Source organism: Pristiophorus japonicus, chromosome 4 (genome assembly GCF_044704955.1).
Source record: "Pristiophorus japonicus isolate sPriJap1 chromosome 4, sPriJap1.hap1, whole genome shotgun sequence".
Classification (NCBI taxonomy): Eukaryota; Metazoa; Chordata; class Chondrichthyes; family Pristiophoridae; genus Pristiophorus; species Pristiophorus japonicus.
The window spans coordinates 177,964,840-177,982,837 of NC_091980.1; the positions used below are offsets into that span (position 1 = coordinate 177,964,840).

The 17,998-nt window shown below is 48.0% G+C and overlaps 1 protein-coding gene across 2 annotated transcripts in view; it reads right to left on the reverse strand.

Annotated features, from left to right (window-relative positions):
- The window catches only part of LOC139262263 (kunitz-type protease inhibitor 1-like), a 70,954-nt gene that overhangs the window by 5,633 nt on the left and 47,323 nt on the right, over positions 1-17,998 (reverse strand). Inside the window, exons 4-7 of one of the 2 annotated variants that reach the window (XM_070877407.1) lie at positions 17,092-17,262; positions 15,929-15,964; positions 12,573-12,698; positions 8,768-8,818 (exon numbers count right to left, since the gene is read on the reverse strand). In XM_070877407.1, coding sequence (XP_070733508.1) covers positions 8,768-8,818; positions 12,573-12,698; positions 15,929-15,964; positions 17,092-17,262 — 384 coding nt within the window. The remainder of the gene's footprint in view (positions 1-8,767; positions 8,819-12,572; positions 12,699-15,928; positions 15,965-17,091; positions 17,263-17,998) is intronic. The other variant, XM_070877408.1, reaches the window with a different exon arrangement.

Genomic DNA, 17,998 nt, shown 5'->3' on the forward strand with positions numbered 1-17,998 from the left:
CCACCCCCCCACCCCCAAACCACTGTCCGAGTAGCGCTCCGACCCCACATATTCTCCATCACCAAGCTGGCTACTTCCACATCCACAACATTGTCCATCTCTGCCCAATTCAGCACATCTGCTGCTGAAACCCTTTATCCATGCTTTAGTTACATCCAGTTGATTGTACCAATGTGCTCCTGGCCAGCCTCCCATCCTTCGCCTGCAATGAACTGGAGCTCATCCAAATAAATCCTATCACGCACCAAGTCTCACTCACCCATCACCACTCTCCTCACTGACCTACATTGGCTCTAGTCACCGAATGGCTTACAATAAAAATTCTCATCCTTGCGTTTAAATGCCCTCATAGCCTTGCCCCTCCCCATCTGTGTGACCTAATCCAGCCTCAGAGAGCTTTACGTTCCTCTAACGCTGGCCTCGTGCATTCTCCATTTCCTTCGCCCCATTGGCTGCTGTGCTGTTGGTTTTCTGGGCCCCAAGTGAGGTAGACCAGGTGGTAAAATTAACAGTGACAACATTAAAGGGGAGGTGGGAAAGAACAAGAAAGCTGAAGGTAAGGTGGCAAAGTTGGCAGAGAGATATCCCAAAGGCATGGATGGATAAACTGGGTTGAAACGAGTACCAGGGTGATTCGGCAGTCGATACAGGGGAAACGGTAGCGAACCGCTTTTCAGGCGGGTCCAGGATGTACTCATCTGTAACGAGGCTGTGGATTGGGTGGGCCTTATTTGTGAGAATTGGACATTTTACAGATCGATCAGAAGGGTTGGATTGGGGGGGGGTGGGGGTGGGGTAGAGAGATAAAGAGGCACGGGGGAGTGGGGGGGGGGTGGAGGTGGTGGCATTGTAGATGAACACAGATATAGGAAGGTGGGTTGAGAAGTTGAACCCCCCCTCCTCCCCTCCAAGGAGTATAGAGAATTGAGAGAGAGAAATTAGGTAGGTTGGCAGGCTCAGAGAGAGAGAGAAGTGGTTGCGAGTTCTGCAGTGGGTGCACCAGAGGATACCCAGGGTACGGGCAGAAAGAGACCACGTGTCTCTTTAGAGCCAGGGATAGGAGTTCAACAGGGGAGTAATGCCACTCAGGGAAGAACTCCTTCACGGCAAACAAGCCAAAGGTGGGCAGAAGAAACATTACAAGGACACCCTCAAAGCCTCCCTAATAAAGTGCGACATCCCCACTGACACCTGGGCGTCCCTGGCCAAAGACCGCCCGAAGCGGAGGGACTGCATCCGGGAGGGCACTGAGCACCTTGAGTCTCGTCGCCGAGAGCATGTAGAAATCAAGCACAGGCAGCGGAAGGAGCTTGCGGCAAACCAGACTCTCCACCCACCCTTTCCCTCAACAGCTATCTGACCCACCTGTGACAGGGACTGTGGTTCTCGTATTGGACTGTTCATCCAACTAAGGGCTCATTTTTAGAGTGGAAGCAAGTCTTCCTCGATTCCGAGGGACTGCCTATGATGATGAATGTTACGTGGAGTGGGGGGATAGACATTGATGCACAGAGGAGTGCAAGAGGTAGGGACTGGAGAAGAAAAATGATAGACTCATACAGCACAGCCACAAGCAATGTTCACACTAAGCTGTGCGGTCGAGCAGTCCTCTGCAAGGTCCTATGCAGGCCGTTCACCGCCATTATTAAAGAAGCAGTAGCAGGACATTTGGAAAAGCAAAATTCGGTCAGGCAGAGTCAGCATGGATTTATGAAGGGGAAGTCATGTTTGACAAATTTGCTAGAATTCTTTGAGGATGTAACTAACAGGGTGGATAAGAGGGAACCAGTGGATGTGGTGCATTTGGACTTCCAGAAGGCATTCGATAAGGTGCCACATAAAAGGTTACTGCACAAGATAAAAGTTCACGGAGTTGGGGGTAATATATTAGCATGGATAGAGGATTGGCTAACTAACAGAAAACAGAGAGTTGGGATAAATGGTTCATTCTCGGGTTGGCAATCAGTAACCAGTGGGGTGCCGCAGGGATCAGTGCTGGGACCCCAACTATTTACAATCTATATTAACGACTTGGAAGAAGGGACAGAGTGTAACGTAGCCAAGTTTGCTGACGATACAAAGATGGGAAGAAAAGTAATGTGTGAGGAGTACACAAAAAACCTGCAAAAGGATAGACAGGCTAAGTGAGTGGGCAAAAATTTGTCAGATGGAGTATAATATTGGAAAGTGTGAGGTCATGCACTTTGGCAGGAAAAATCAAAGAGTAAGTTATTATTTAAATGGAGAAAGATTGCAAAGTGCCACAGTACAGTGGGACCTGGAGGTACTTGTGCATGAAACACAAAAGGTTAATATGCAGGTACAGCAAGTGATCAGGAAGGCCAATGGAATCTTGGTCTTTATTGCAAGGGGGATGGAATATAAAAGCAGGGAAGTCTTGCTACAGTTATACAGGGTATTGGTGAGGCCACACCTGGAATACTGCGTGCAGTTTTAGTTTCCATATTTACGAAAGGATATACTTGCTTTGGAGGCAGTTCAGAGAAGGTTCACAAGGTTGATTCCAGGGATGAGGGCGTTGACTTATGAGGAAAGGTCGAGTAGGTTGGGCCTCTACTCATTGCAGTACAAAAGAATGAGAGGTGATCTTATCGAAACGTATAAGATTATGAGGGGGCTTAACAAGGTGGATGCAGAGAGGATGTTTCCACTGATAGGAGTGATTAGAACTAGAGGCCATGATCTTAGAATAAGGGGCCGCCAATTTAAAACAGAGATGATCTTATTGAATGGCAGAGCAGGCTCGAGGGGCTGTATGGCCTACTCCTGTTCCTATTTTTCATGTTCCCCATTGTAGATGTGCAAAGATATGAATGGGGAAAGGCAGGCAGGCCACGCAGGACACAGTGTAGTGTCTGGGAGACGTTGGGAGCGAGGTATTCCGCCCATCGTGCCTGTGCCGGGTCTTTGAATGAGCTATCCAATCCCTTGTGGGAGGTCACAAATGAAGAATAAGAATCTTGGAAAATAAGAACCTAAATAGGACAGAGGAGCAAAGGGATCTGGGATACATAAGTCACTAAAAGTAGCGACACAGGTGAACAAGGCCATAAGAAAAGCAAACAAAGCACTAGGGTTTATTTCTAGAGGGATAGAATTGTTCCATTTAAGTTTGCACCTGTGGCCTGACAGTTGGCGAATTATATATATTGCAACAATTTATTGCAACATTCAGTTACCGAATGTACTGGGTGTAGCAATTTTCTCATCCATTTGATACTTGTGGTTTTTTTTGGTTTGTGCCTTTCCAAGGGGACGACATGGTTGCAAGCGGGCAGGGATTGTGCGAGAAGCGTAAACACACCGATGGAACCGGAGCTTTTCCCTGTCCACTTGCGTGCGCCCTTTGGCTACCGTTCCGGACCCATTCAATCCTTTTCCCTCTCTTTCCTTTTCTCTTTACCCCTCCCAGATCAGTCTCTCCTGTCATCATGCCTCCTTTCTTCGCTCCTCTTTTGGATACTCTACCCTCCCAAATCCCTACCCCAATCCTTCATTACTCTTTGACCTTCCTACTCTCCCGCCGCCGTCCCAGGATTGACTCCCTCCTCGATAAGTCTACGGCTTCCCTCTGTGCCTCTCTTGCTGTCCTACAAAGGGCCCATCGAGGCACTCGATGCTGCCTCCTTACAAGCAACAACCCCAACTGTCCCATCCTACTACCTCGCCGACCTTCCTACTCAGTGCATCCACTGGGGGCTAATCTTGCCAATCTTCTCCCCATCCAACTCATTCCCCCCAGCGCTGCCCCTGTAGACACAGGCTATGGGGCAGACATTATTGACCCTCTCTGCATCTCCCTCCAGAACGTTCGTTCGCTTGCGAACAAGGCCCTTCCCATCCATGAGCTTATCGTTGATGATGGCACTGACATCATGGCCCTGAGGAAACCTGGTTGAAGGGCGACGACACCTTACCCTTAAATGTGGCCTCCCCGCCTGGCTCTACCTTCCACCACTTGACCCGCTCAGTCTGCCGTGGTGGCGGTGTGACTCTCATCAGCAAATCACACCTTGGTCTGTCCCCCGACTTCTCCCGCACTTTCCCCTCCTTTGAGCATCTCACCTTATTCCACCCCTCTCACCTTATTTAAAATTCTCATTCTCCACCACCCACCCAAGTACCATAAAAAATGCATTACTGATATTTCGTCACTACTTTCCTCCCTCTACACCAAACAACTTCTCATCCTCAGTGACTTCAACCTCCATCTAAATTCATCATGTGCTCTATCCTCCCTTAATCTCTCCTTCCAAGTAAACTCCCCAACCAATATTCACGGCAACCACTTGACCATGTCATCTCTCGTGATCTCGTTACTCCCATTGTGTCAATCGTAGATAAGGCCATCTCTGACCATTTCCTCATATCGCTCTACAGCCACAACCCCCTTCCACACCAGCTCCCCCCATTCCTCAACCCACCTCCTTCTGTGCCCGTCCCTGGAAAATACTCTCTCCCGACTCTCTTACAACTGCATTTATCAATTCCCTACTGTCCAGTCTTTGACCCTCCATTCACAATGACATTTCTGCAGCAACTGATCTGCTCACCACCACCTTTGATGCCCTAGTCCCTGTTAAAACAATTACTCTCTCTCACCCTGGCCGTTCCCCCGGTACAGCCCCGATCTTCACTCCCTTAAGTGCAAGGGAGACAGACTTGAACGGATACGGCGCGCAACTGGTTTAATTATTCACAGCCAGATCTGACTGGACCACAAAAAACACTCTCGTCGAACAAAATCGCTCACTATTCCAGAATAATTCCGGAATGTAAAGATAAACCCCAGCTTCTACTCTCCACTGCAAACCGCCTTTTTAAACCTCTCTCTCCAGTCTCCACCCTCACCTCCCACAAAAGTGTGAGGGGTTCATGGACTTCTTTGTCTCTAAGATTGAGAACATCCGTTCAGCTGCCTCTGCCCTTCCTTCCCCTAGCTCAAGGAACCAAACTTCCTCCAAGGATCCTTCCTGCCCTAGCCTTGACCTCACATCTTTTTCCAGCTTCTCTCTGATCTCCACTCATGACCTTTCCAAGCTCATCTTGTCCATGAGACCCACTTCCTGCTCCCTTGACCTTATTCCCATCATCATCATAGGCAATTCCTCAGAGTCGAGGAAGACTTGCTTCCACTCTCAAAGTGAGTTCTCAGGTGATTGAACTGTCCAGTACGGGAATTACAGTCTCTGTCACAGGTGGGACAGACAGTAGTTGAAGGAAAGGGTGGGTGGGGAGTCTGGTTTGCCGCACGCTCCTTCCGCTGCCTGTGCTTGATTTCTGCATGCTCTCGGCGGCGAGACTCGAAGTGCTCAGCACCCTCCCGGATACTCTTCCTCCACTTGGGGCGGTCTTGGGCCAGAGACTCCCAGGTGTCGGTGGGGGTGTTGCACTTTATCAAGGAGGCTTTGAGGATGTCCTTGAAACGTTTCCTCTGCCCACCTGGGGCTCGCTTGCCGTATAGGATTTCTGAGTAGAGCGCTTGCTTTGGGAATCTCATGTTGGGCATGTGGATAATGTGGCCCATCCAACGGAACTGATCGAGTGTGGTCAGTGCTTCGATGCTGAGACTGTTGGCTTGATCGAGAAGACGGATATTGGTGCGTCTGTCCTCCCAGGATTTTTGCAGGATCTTGCGGAGACGTCATTGGTGGTATTTCTCCAGCGATTTGAGGTGTCTGCTGTATATGGTCCACGTCTGAGCCATACAGGAGGGCGGGTATCACTACAGCCCTGTAGACCATAAGCTTGGCACCAGATTTGAGGGCCTTATCCTCGAACGCTCTCTTCCTCAGACGACCGAAGGCGTGCTGGCGCACTGGAGACGGTATTGGATCTCGTCGTCGATGTCAGCCCTTGCTGATGATAGGCTCCCGAGGTATGGAAAGTGGTCCACGTTGTCCAGGGCCGCACCGTGGATCTTGATGACTAGGGGGCAGTGCTGTGTGGTGGGGTCAGGTTGGTGGAGGACCTTTAGTGTAAGGCCCATGCTTTCACACGCCTTGGTGAAGATGTTGACGATGACTTGAGTTCAGCCTTTGAATGCGCGCAGATGCAAGTGTCGTCTGCGAACTGTATAGCTCGATGACAGAAGCTGGGACGGTTTTGGATCTGGCCTGGAGGCGACCATGGCTTGGAGGTCAAAGGCGGCCATGTACAAGGGTTGGCGCTGTTCCCTGCATTTCTCTTGCAGTTGTCACGCCATAAAGATCATGTCCGTTGTACCCCGTAGTGGATTGAATCCATACTGTGACTCCAGGAGTCCCTCCTTGTCCTTCTTGACTTATCTGCAGCCTTTGACACAGTTGACCACTCTATCCTTCAACGCCTCTCCACTGTCGTCCAGCTGGGTGGGACTGCACTTGCCTGGTTCCATTCTTATCTATCAAACCGTAGCCAGAGAATGGCTCCTCTTCCCACTCCCGCATCATTACCTATTCTCACCAAACTGCTGGCCACCCAACTTCCTTTTCTGGCTCCCATGTTAGCCGACGTTGTTAACTGTTTTCTCTCCCTCCCGGTACTATCTCCCTCAAATCTGCCGTCATCAAAAAAAAAACTCTTGAACCCTCCGTCCTTGCAAACTACCGCTCCATCTCCAACCTCCCTTTCCTCTCCAAAGTCCTTGAACGTGTTGTCACCTCCCATATCCCTGCACATCTTCCCCGCAACTCCATGTTTGAATCCCTTCAATCTGGATTCCCCACCTGCCACAGTAACGAAACAGCTCTCATCAAAGTCACAAATGACATCCTTTTTGACTGTGACAAAGGCAAATCATCCCTCCCCGTCCTTCTAGACCTGTCTGCAGCCTTTGACACAATTGATCACTCTATCCTTCTCCAACACATCTCCATCATTGTCCAGCTGGGTGGGACTGCACTCGCCTGGTTCCATTCTTATCTATCTAATCGTAGCTAGAAAATCAACTGCAATGGCTCCTCTTCCCACCCCTGCATTGTTACCTCTGATGTCCCCCAAGGATCTATCCTTGGCCCCCTCCTATTTCTCATCTACATGTTGCCCCTTGACGACATGATCCAAAAACACAGCATCAGTTTCCACATGTATACTGATGACACCCAGCTCTACCTCAATACCACTTCTCGACCCCTCCATGGTCTCTAAATTGTCAGACTGCTTGTCTGATATCCAGTTCTGAACAAGCAGAAATCTTCTCCAATTGAATATTGGGAAGACCGAAGCCATTATTTCCAGTCCCCACCACAAACTCCGTTCCCTAGCCACTGACTCCATCCCTTTCCCCAACTTCTGTCTGAGGCTGAACCAGGCTGTTCGCAACCTTGGGTGTCACATTTGACCCTAAATGATTTTTCAACCACATATCTGCAGCATAACTAAGACCGCCTATTTCCACCTCTGTAACATCACCTGTCTCCGCCCTTGCCTCAGCTCATCCGCTACTGAAACCCTCATCCATGCCTTTGTTACCTCTAGACTTGACTATTCCAATGCACTCCTGGCTGGCCTCCCATATTCTGCCCTACGTAAAGTAGAGATCATCCAAAACTCGGCTGCCCGTGTCCTAACTCGCACCAAGTCCCGCTCACCCATCATACCTGTGCTCGCTGACCTACATTGGCCTCCGGTTAAGCAACGGCTCGATTTCAACATTCTCATCCTTATTTTCAAATCCCTTTGTGCCCTTGCCTCTCCCTATCTCTAATCTCCTCCAGCCCCGCAACCCTCAAACCCCCCCGAAGATATCTGCGCTCCTCTAATTCTGCCTTCTTGAGCATCCCCGATTGTAATCGCTCAATCATTGGTGGGCGTGCCTTCTGTTGCCTAGGCCCCAAGCTCTGGAACTCCCTGCCTAAACCTCTCTACCTCTCTTTCCTCCTTTTTGACCAAACTTTTGGTCACCTGCGCTAATTTCTACTTATGCAGCTCGGTGCCAAATTGCTTTATCTCATAATACCCCTGTGAAGCACCCTGGGATGTTTCACTGCGTTAAAGGTGCTATATAAGTACAAGTTGTTGTTGTCATTGTTAAGAGTACTGTGAACAGTTCTGGTCGTCACATTATAAAAAGGATATAGAGGCACTGGAGGGGGTGCAAAAAAGATTAACAAGGATGATACCAGAACTGAGAGGTTATACCCATCAGGAAAGGATGAACAGGCTGGGGTTTTTTTCCTCTTGAAAAGAAAAGGCTGAGCGGTGACCGAATAGAGGTTATGAAAATTGTGAAAGGTTTTGATAGAGTAGGTACAGAGAGAGTGTTTCCACTTGTGGGGAAGAGAAAAACTAGAGGCCATCAATATAAGATGGTCACCAAGAAATCAAATAGGGAATTCAGAAGAAACTTCTTGACCCAGAGAGTAGTGAGAATGTGGAACTCGCTCTTCGTGGTTGAAGCGAATAGTAAAGATACATTTAAGGGGAAGCTGGATAAGCACGAGGGAGAAGGGAAGAGAATCAGGCTTGAGTGCAGCATTACCGCCAGCATGGACAGGCTGGGCTGAATGGCCTGTTTCTGTGCTGTATATTCTATGCATCATATTTTGCAGAAATGTGTCTTTTCTCTCCCCCCACACCACCACTCCCTCCAAAAATGTACTATTGGGCTCATAGTTCAATTGGACACGGTAGACAAATTCCTCTGCCCACCATTACACTTAATTGAAATCACAGTCCTATCATTGGATCGGAGAACAGACTCAGAACCTGCTCATGTGCTTTCAGCGGATCCGGCTATTCTCGAAGCCTCCATTGAAAAGTTTACCTTTCTCCTTGGGGATGGTTATGTCCAGCAACCTATTGAATCGGTCACGAACTGAAAAACAAAAGTCAAAGGAGAACTGGTTACCATAAACTCCCTCCAAACCCCTCCTCTCCCCCCCCCCCCCATAGCATCAAACATGAAGAAACACCAATGGGAGAAACAAAGGGATCCAGCATAACCCAAAGCTAATCGGAATTATAGCTTTCCAACTGTGGCGGAAAGTCAAGGGAGAGTGGGGAATATAGACACCAGTTCTTCACTTGCGGGACTGAGTTCAAAGCTAGTCCAGACTGCTGGATGAATGTCTCCGCTCTCTGTCAGAATAAGAGTCCGAGATGCAGTGCATGGGCAGTTGGTTCTTTGTGAAGCCTGGGTTTACAGAACAAATACTTGGTGCCAAGTGCACACATGCCAGCCATTTCCAACAGGACGGTCAGAGTTGTCGGGGCAGCCTCCAGCTTTCTACATTTGTGGGCAATGAAGCCAGCAGCACTGCGCTGCCTCTGCTCCAGACCCCCACCTCCCCTCCCCCACCCGACCCACCTCTGCTCTTTTTCCCCCACCTCCCCTCGCCTCTCCTCCTTTTCCCCCCTCCCTTCCCCCCCTTCTTCCCCCTTTCCCCCCCTCCCCCCAATTCTCCTCATCTCCTCCCCCCCCCCACCAACTCTCCTCCTCTCTCTCTCTCCCCCCCCACCCCCCGGTCCTCCTCCCCACCCTCCATGACCCCCCTTTCCCCAACCCGATCCTCCTCCATTTCCCCCACCCTCCATGACCCCTCTCCCCTCCGACCCGATTCTCCTCCTCCTCCCTCCCCAACCCCTCTCCCCCTGACCCTCCCTCATGCCTCTCGAACCCTGCCCCCCCCCCCCCCACCGTGCCTCCACTATCCATCACCTCTTCCCCTCCCGACCGCCACCTCGCTTCTGTTGTTGGGGGGGGGGGGGGTAAGGTAGATTCTCTTGCGAGCAGGAATAATAGATTTACTCTGTGACGAAGACTGCAAGTAACTTAAGGAGGTCATGAGATGTTAGTTAACTGTGCAGATAGAAGTCAAATGATATGTAATCCAGAAACAGGAGCTGATAGCTTATTGGAAGTATATGGAGAGGAAACGTTCATTAATTGTTACCCATTTTGGGGGTTTATTTCTAGAGGGAGAGAACTGAAAAGCAGAGGAGTTATGTTAAACTTGCAACCCTGGTTAGGCCACACTTATGAGAACTGTGCGGAGTTCTGGTCTCTATATTATAAAAATGATATAAGATGCACTAGAGAAGGGGCAATAAAGATTCACAAGAATGATACCAGAGCTGAAAGGACATACTTATCAGGAAAGCCTGACGGGTTGGGGCTCTTTTCTCTAGAAAAGAAACAGCTAAGGGGTGACCTGATAGAGGCCTTTAAGATTATGAAAGGTTTTGATAGGGTAAATTTAGAGAAGATGTTTCAACTTGTAAGGTGGTTTCAAACTGGGGGCCATAAATACAAGATAGTCATTAATAAATCTAATAAGAAATTCAGGAGAAACTTCTTTACCCGAAGTGTTTAGAACGTGATCACTACCCAAGGAGAAGTTGAGGTGGATAGCATAGATGCATTTAAAGGGAAGCTAGAGGAACACGAGGGAGGAATAAAAGGATATGTTGATAGGGTGTGATAAAGTAAGGGAGGTGGCTCGTGCGGAGCATAAACAGCGGCATAGACCAGTTGGGCCGAATGGCCTATTTCTCTGCTGTAAGTTCTATGTAATCCAGTTGTTTCTTAAATGACTCCAGGTGTTTTTGTTTCTATTCCTCTATCGGGAAGTTTATTCCACAAGTCGATCACTGAGTGTGTGAAGAGGAACTTGATGATCCATCATTAAATGACCTTTTACCAGCTTGAATCCACAAGCCCCACCTCTCAGATCTCCTTCCCAGGGTTCAAGGCCCAAGTTTCTCCAGTCTAACTCAGACCCCTGATGCTGGGCAATCAGCCTTGTGACACAACTTCCAGCATTTGAACGTCTCTCTTGCTTCTTGCCGACCAGCACTGCATGCAATATTGGTGGGGTCAGACCAGAGCACGATGAAGTTTGACCATCATCTCTAACTTACATTCTACTGTTTCAGTTACATAGCTCAACACTCGATTAGCTTCGTTGACTGCTGCTTTGCATTGGTTGAACATCAAGTCTACCGAGACTCCTAGGCCTATTTCAGATTCATCCTTGGTTACTTCAACAAATGGACTGCATCAATTGTTTTTCCTTCTTTTGTGCAATACTTTACATGTGTCTGCATTGAATTTGTACTGCCATCATCAGTTGTGGCTCAGTGGAAGCACTTGAGCCAGAAGGTCGTGGGTTCAATTCCCAGTCCAGAGACTGGAGCACAAAATCCAGGCTGGCACTCCAGTGCAGTGCTGAGGGAGTGCTGCACTGCCGGAGGTGGTACTTTTAGGAAGAGATGCTAAATTGAGGAGGCACTGTTTTCCCTCTCAGGTGGACATAAAAAATCCCACGGTACTATTTTGAAGAATTTCTCCCCGGTGTCCTGGCCTATATTTATCCCTCAACCAACATCACCAAAGCAGATTATCTGGTCATTACCATTTATTGCCATTGCTGCACGTTGCCGTGTGCAAATTAGCTGCCGTGTTTCCTACATTACAGCAGTGACTACACACCAAAAGTACTTCACTGGCTGTAAAGCACTTTGGGATGTCCTGCTGCTGTGTGAGGCTACTGGATCTGTTGTTGCCCGTGTCTGTATTGGCACTCTTTTTGGAAAACAGGCATCACATTAATCTGTTCCCAATCTACTGATTATAAGAACTCATGAATCCGAAGAAATTGCGCATTATAAAAGAAATAATGATTTTACAAAAGAAGCACTTATGCCAGTTCAGCAGACACAGAGAGCTAAGGTTGTTATAAGGTCAGGAGAGAAAAACAGGCCTTCATGGCATAGCTAAGCAGATAAGGGGTTTAGCAAGGAGCCTTAAAGATAAACAAGCTGTCTTTTGAAATGACATCAAGACATTCAGACAGAGATAAGGAAGAAAATAACCTTATAGGTACCCTCTTCCCTGTAATTGGACCATGGAATGGGTAAAAATGACCACCAGGTATCCATCAGCCCATCGAAATAAGGTATATAAACAGGCGACCGAGAGAGGGGAAACAGGCAGTTGGGGGTACAGCTTCCCCGAGGTGAATGCACGCTGGCTGCGGCCCAACACCTTGGTCAAGCTTAACCTCTGGGGTGGATCGATTCTGGCTAAGGCCATCAGCTTGGTCAAGCTTTTTTCTAAAGCTTCTCCTCTAGTCCTTCGCTTCCCTTTGAATGGGTTTTTGCAATCTTATCCCAGTTCGCCCTTTCTCCCTTCAGGGGTCTGTTTTCTCTTTTTACATGAGAGATATTGAGACACAGAAACCAAAAAACAAGAGGTGAAGCAAAATCCATTGATAGCTTTAGAAAATGGCAGTGGATAAATATCCAAAAGCAAATATATGGGTGAGGACAGGGAAGTGGGATTAACTGGATTGCTCTTTTAAAGAGCCGGCACAGGCAGAATGGGTTGAATGGCCTCCTTTGGTGCTGTAAGATTCTATGATGTGAAGAAAGAGCAGCGAAATACCAAGTAGAAAGGTCTTTTAAAGAGCTGGCACTGGCATGATGGGCTGAGTGGCCACCTTCTGTGCTGTGAACCTTCTCGGATTCTCTAGCCTCGTTTAGAAAGGAGCATGATTATGCGACAGAAGATGAAAGATTGTCCCCGCCCCTGCCTACTGGCGCATGGGCAGGAGGAGAGCTGTACTCACTGTGTTCGCAGCTGGCCTCGTCCGAATTATCTTTGCAATGGTTAGTTCCATCGCACTCCAGGTTGCTGTCGATGCAACACTTGTCCTTGCACATGAACTGATGCTCAGTGCACTCCCCCGTGCAGTCTGTAAGGGGGAGAAAGAGAGTGAGCCGAAAGTGAGGCACACAATGCAAGAATGCGAGTGTCAAGTGCGTGACCAAGTGGGAAGTATTCCAGCACTTGTTCAATCACGGCAAAGTAGCAGTGAGGTCACAAACATGTATGATGTGTATACATCCTCACCCACCGCCCCGACTGGACTGATGCATGCTGCGTACGGCTTGGCAAGCAATCCTCGGTAACTCATCTAAATGGTCACTCTGTATGTGGGCTTGGACCAATGGCAGGCTAATCCACTTTGGAAAGCAGCACAAGATAATTCCAGATGAGGAAGGCCATACAGCCCTTCTTACCCCATCCATCTAGAGGGGTCCTAAAGTAGAATCCATTTGTTTCTTAAATGAAGCCTCCACTACTCTATCTGCAAGTCTATTCCGTGCGTTGATCAAGATGTTGGACACATTAGTCTTAAATTTACCATTTACCAGCTTAAATTTGTACCCTCTGGTCCTCCTCCTGCAATTTCATTTAAAGTATCACTTTCTAGACCTCTACGAGATCACGTCTCCTGTCCAGGCCGTAAAGCCTCGTCTTTCCTCGTAACTCAGACTGGAGAGACGCGGGATCACCTGGAGCTTATCTCTGAACTGCCTCCAGTTCTTGACTCACTCCCCTTCAGCAACCAGAACTGGACACAGTACTCGAGGTGCAGTCTGAAGCAGAACACAGAACAGTTTGATCAGGACTTCCTCAGACTTGTACTTGGCTGTTGTGCAACATTGTATTGGCTTTGCCGATTGCTGCTCGGCATTACATACACTGCAGCACAGAAACAGGCCATTCAGCCCAACTGCTCTATGCCTGTATTTATGCTCCACATGAGCCATCCCTCTTCATTTAACCCTACCCTTGCTCCCTCATGTGTTTATCGAGCTTCCCTTTAAATGCATCTTTGCTATTCATCCCAACTCTCCCTTGTTCGACAATCTCATCATTTTCTGGCTAAAGAGGTTTCTCCTGAATTATTTTATTTAATAGTGATTACGGTCCCTAGTTTTGATTATGGTCCCCCACAAATGTAAACATCTTTCCCACATTTACCCCATCAAACTACTAACTAAAGACCTCTATCAGGTCACCGCCAGACTTCTAGAGACAAGAGCTCCAATCTCTTTAGTCTTTCCTGATGGTTATAACCTCTCAGTTCTGGTATCACTCTTGTAAATAGTTTTTGCACCTTCTCCAGTGCCTCTATATCCATTTATAAGAGACCGAACTGTGCACAGTACTCCAAGTGTGGTCTAACCAAGGCTATAAGTTTAATATAACTTCTCTGCTTTTCAATTCTAACCCTCTAGAAATAAAACCCAGAGCTAAGTTTGCTTTTTAAAAAAATAAAATGGCCTTATTAACCTGTGCCGTGATTTGTATATCTGTACCACTACATCCCCTTGCTCCTCTACCTCATTTAGACCATTATCCTAGCAGTGTTACCTCCTTATCAAACTCCAACACCTCTGCATTGGTCGGTTATGTTGAGTGCTGCGTCTAGCAAGGCTCTTTCAACTTCATCTTTAGCTACATCAATACCAATCATGGGATACAGTGCTGATTATTTTCCCTGATCTACGTTTAAAATGTTGCACCTGTCTGCACTGAATTTAATCTACCATTGTACTGACCACTTGCATATTTTAATCAACTCATTCTGTCCTAATTCCTGAGCCGCCTTCTACGATTCCACTGCTTCCTCTCGTTTGGTATTATCCCCAAATTTGACCATTTAGCATTGAGTTTCTGAATCTAGGTCACTTATATAAACTGGAAACAGTGGCTGCCTAGCACTGAGCCCAGGAACACCCCATTCTGTACCCCCCCTCCCTCCCCACCCCACACTCTGATGTCACTCCTCTATTGAGTAATTGTTTTCTACCCTTCAGCCAATTTCTCATCCATTCCCAGAACACTAAGTTCACCCAATAGTTTTTCCTAAATGCCCTTTGGAAGTCACCCCATTAAAGGGCAATCCACAGTGCATTTGCATTGTCATTACCTGAAGAACTGTCAAGGAGGTTGGTCAGACAGGAACCTCTCCTTTTGATTGCATAGTGACTGTAGTTCATGAAGTTATTGCTGTACCGATCATCCTCCTGCTAACCCATTCCATTATTTTACACGGAATGGAAGCAAGACTAATGGACTTGTAGTTACCGGTGTGCCTTTTTAAACCCAATCTTATCCCCTGGCAATCTTATCCCTCAACCAACACCTAAAACAGATTAGCTGGTCATTTGTCTAATGCTGTTGATGGGAACTTGCTGTGCAAATTACCTATAATACAACAGCGACAACATTTAAAAGTACTCCATTGCCTTTGAAGTACTTTGGGATGTCCTGAGGTAGAGAAAGGTACTATAGAAATGCAAATTATTTCGTTATGTGTGGGAGAGCAATCACCAGTCCCCCGCCCCCCACCCCCCCCCCATAGATCAGATCGCCCAACATTTCACCGATTCCATGGTTGCTGAGGAACTGAGGAACTTACTCTCAGTTACTGGTAGCAGTTGTGGCTTCTCGGAGATATAGATTGGCTAGTGCAGGATCTCTCGCACGCAGATGGAACAGAAGGTTGCAGTTCAAAGGTTAACCAGCGAGCCCATGGCTCTGCAAGCATTGTTTTACTTTATTAAGTGAAGGCATACTTCTGACAAAAGTGCCCTTCTCCCATTTCCCTCCACCCCTCACAATTCCTTTCCTTTAAATTGTCAGTTGTGGCTCAGTTGGTAGCACTCTCTCTTTCGAGCCAGAAGGTTGAGTGTTTGAGCCCCATTCCAGAGACCCGAGCACATAAACTAGGCTGATACTCCCAGTGCAGTGAGGGAGTGCTGCACTGTCGGAGGTGTCGTCTTTTGGACCAGACATTAAACCGCAGCCCCATCTGTACTTTAAGGTGGACATAATCTACATGGCACTTTTCAAAGAAGAGCAGAGGCATTCTCCCTGGTGTACTGGCCAATATTTATCCCGCAACTAACACCTAAAACAGATCAGCTGCTCATTTGTCTCAGTGCTGTTCATGGGAGCTTGCTGTGTGCAAATTTCCTATATTACAACAGTGACAACACTTTAAATGTACTCCATTGTCTTTGAAGTATTTTGGGACGTCCTGAGGTAATGAAAGGCACTACTGAAATGCAAATTGGTTGTGTGTGTGTGAAGAACAGGGGATGGGTCATATGCTGAAGAGGTACTCACGTGGCACGCTTGATCTGCCAGTAGACCTGGTGTCACCTGGAAGAGAGAAAAAGTTGGTTAGTTCCCTCTTTATAGAAAGGTTCTCCTCTACCCGTGATTGGGAGGTTGTCAAAATTGTTCAACCTCCTGCGTAACTCATTATGATTCCCTCGGCACATTGTCGGGGAACTTTGACTAGATGCATTCTTGGCTCCAAGTCTCCGGCATAGATGCAACTGCAGTCACACCAGGCCACATTACCAGGGAAGTAAATCTGACTCCACGGGCATTGGGAGGTTTGAACGGGACTGGCGAGAGAACAGTTCTGGCTGTGCCTCACTGCACCAGCTCCAGATGAGCTCAGGTCAGGGTCCCTCAGGTACTTGCTCTGGACACCTCCGCTAGAGGTTTGAGGGAACCCACACCAGATCCGAATGCTCCCAAGGTGCAACAGTTCATCTTAAAGAGTAACGGTCACCATGGTGATTCTTCAATGAATCAATTGAAAGCCAGATACAAGAGTCCCAGCATCATCTTCTGTTGACTTCAACTAACATATCTCACCCCCCTCTCCTCAACTCCATGACTCATTGCTGGGGTATTGTTCCATTTGCATAGGCAGCCCGCTCCTCTAGTCACCCGTCACACGTGACAGTGAACCTTGGCAGGCTATTCAACCGTGGGGGCATCACATCGCGCCCAAACTCTTCCTCATCAAACGTTCAAAGAAAGCTTTCTTTCCAGCGAGGATTGCTGAAACTGCAAAGATTGGCTGATTTCTCCCCTTCCAAGGCTAATCGGAGCGCTTCCTTTAGCCATCCAGATAACTTGGCACAAGCCACAGAATGAGCCTGTGATCATCCTGCTCTGTGCGGCCAGGTGCAGCCCCACATCATCCTCATGACCCACAGGAGGGTGGGAGAGCGCCGCCATTTTGTGTGCACAATCATATTTCAAATTTAACCCTCAGCACCAATGTTGCCTCCTAATTTTAAATTTGGGCGCGCAGTCCCGTTAAGGGGCTACGCGACCCATTCAAAGTTTCACGCATGCGCAAAATTTCACTGGTCCTGGGCCGGGTGGGCCCGGCAGACAGCTGCGCGGCCATTCGGCTTAGAGGGAACGTTGCCCAGCACATGCGAGTACCCGCGGCATACTGGGATGCGAGTCACTCGCCCACTGACCTTGCACCCGGCTGCATGCCTGCTTGCATTCCCTCTCGCCCACAAAGTTGTTCTTGTTACCCTTGCAGCCACCGTAGGTGAAGGCCTCGCAGATCCTCTTGTCGGCAGCGTAACGCCAGCGGGGAAAGGATCCGCGGCAAGGCCCCACTTTCTTATCCGCCTTGCAGTACTCTAGAAGAGTGGAGGGGAGGAGAAACAACACAGGTCACAATTGACAAACCAACAGCGGTAGGGAATTACACAGAATATACAGCACAGAAACAGGCCGTTCAGCCCAACTAATCCATGCCGGTGTTTATGCTCCATACAATAATACTCCCACCCAACTTCATTTCACCCCTTCAGCAGATCCCTCGACTTTCTCCCTCATGTACTTATTTAGCCTCCCCTTAAATACATCTGTGCTATTTGCCTCAACTACTCCTTATGGTAGCGAGTTCCACATTCTAATCATTCTCTACATAAAGACGTTCCTCCTGAATTCCCTAATGGATTTATAATGTACTATCTTATATTTATGACCCTTGGTTTTGGTCTCAACCACAAGTGGAATCATCTCTAAGTTTACCGAATCAAACCCCTTCCTAATTTTATAGACCTCTCTCACATCACCCCCTCCCCACCCTTCTCGTTTCGAGAGAAAAGAACCCCAGCCTGTTCAGTGTTTCCTGAAAGTTATAACCTCTCAGTTCTGGTATCATCCTTGTAAATCTTTCTTGCACCTTCGCCAGTGCCTCTGTGTCCTTTTTGTAAGGTCGGGACCAGAACTGTGCACAGTACTCAGAGCGTGGTCTAACCAAGGTTCTGCAGAAGTTTAACCCAACTTCTCTACTTTGAAATTACGACAGTGCAGGGGCATCTGGAAGGACTAAATGAGGCCCCCTTTTCGATCGGGGCCGACTGGAGT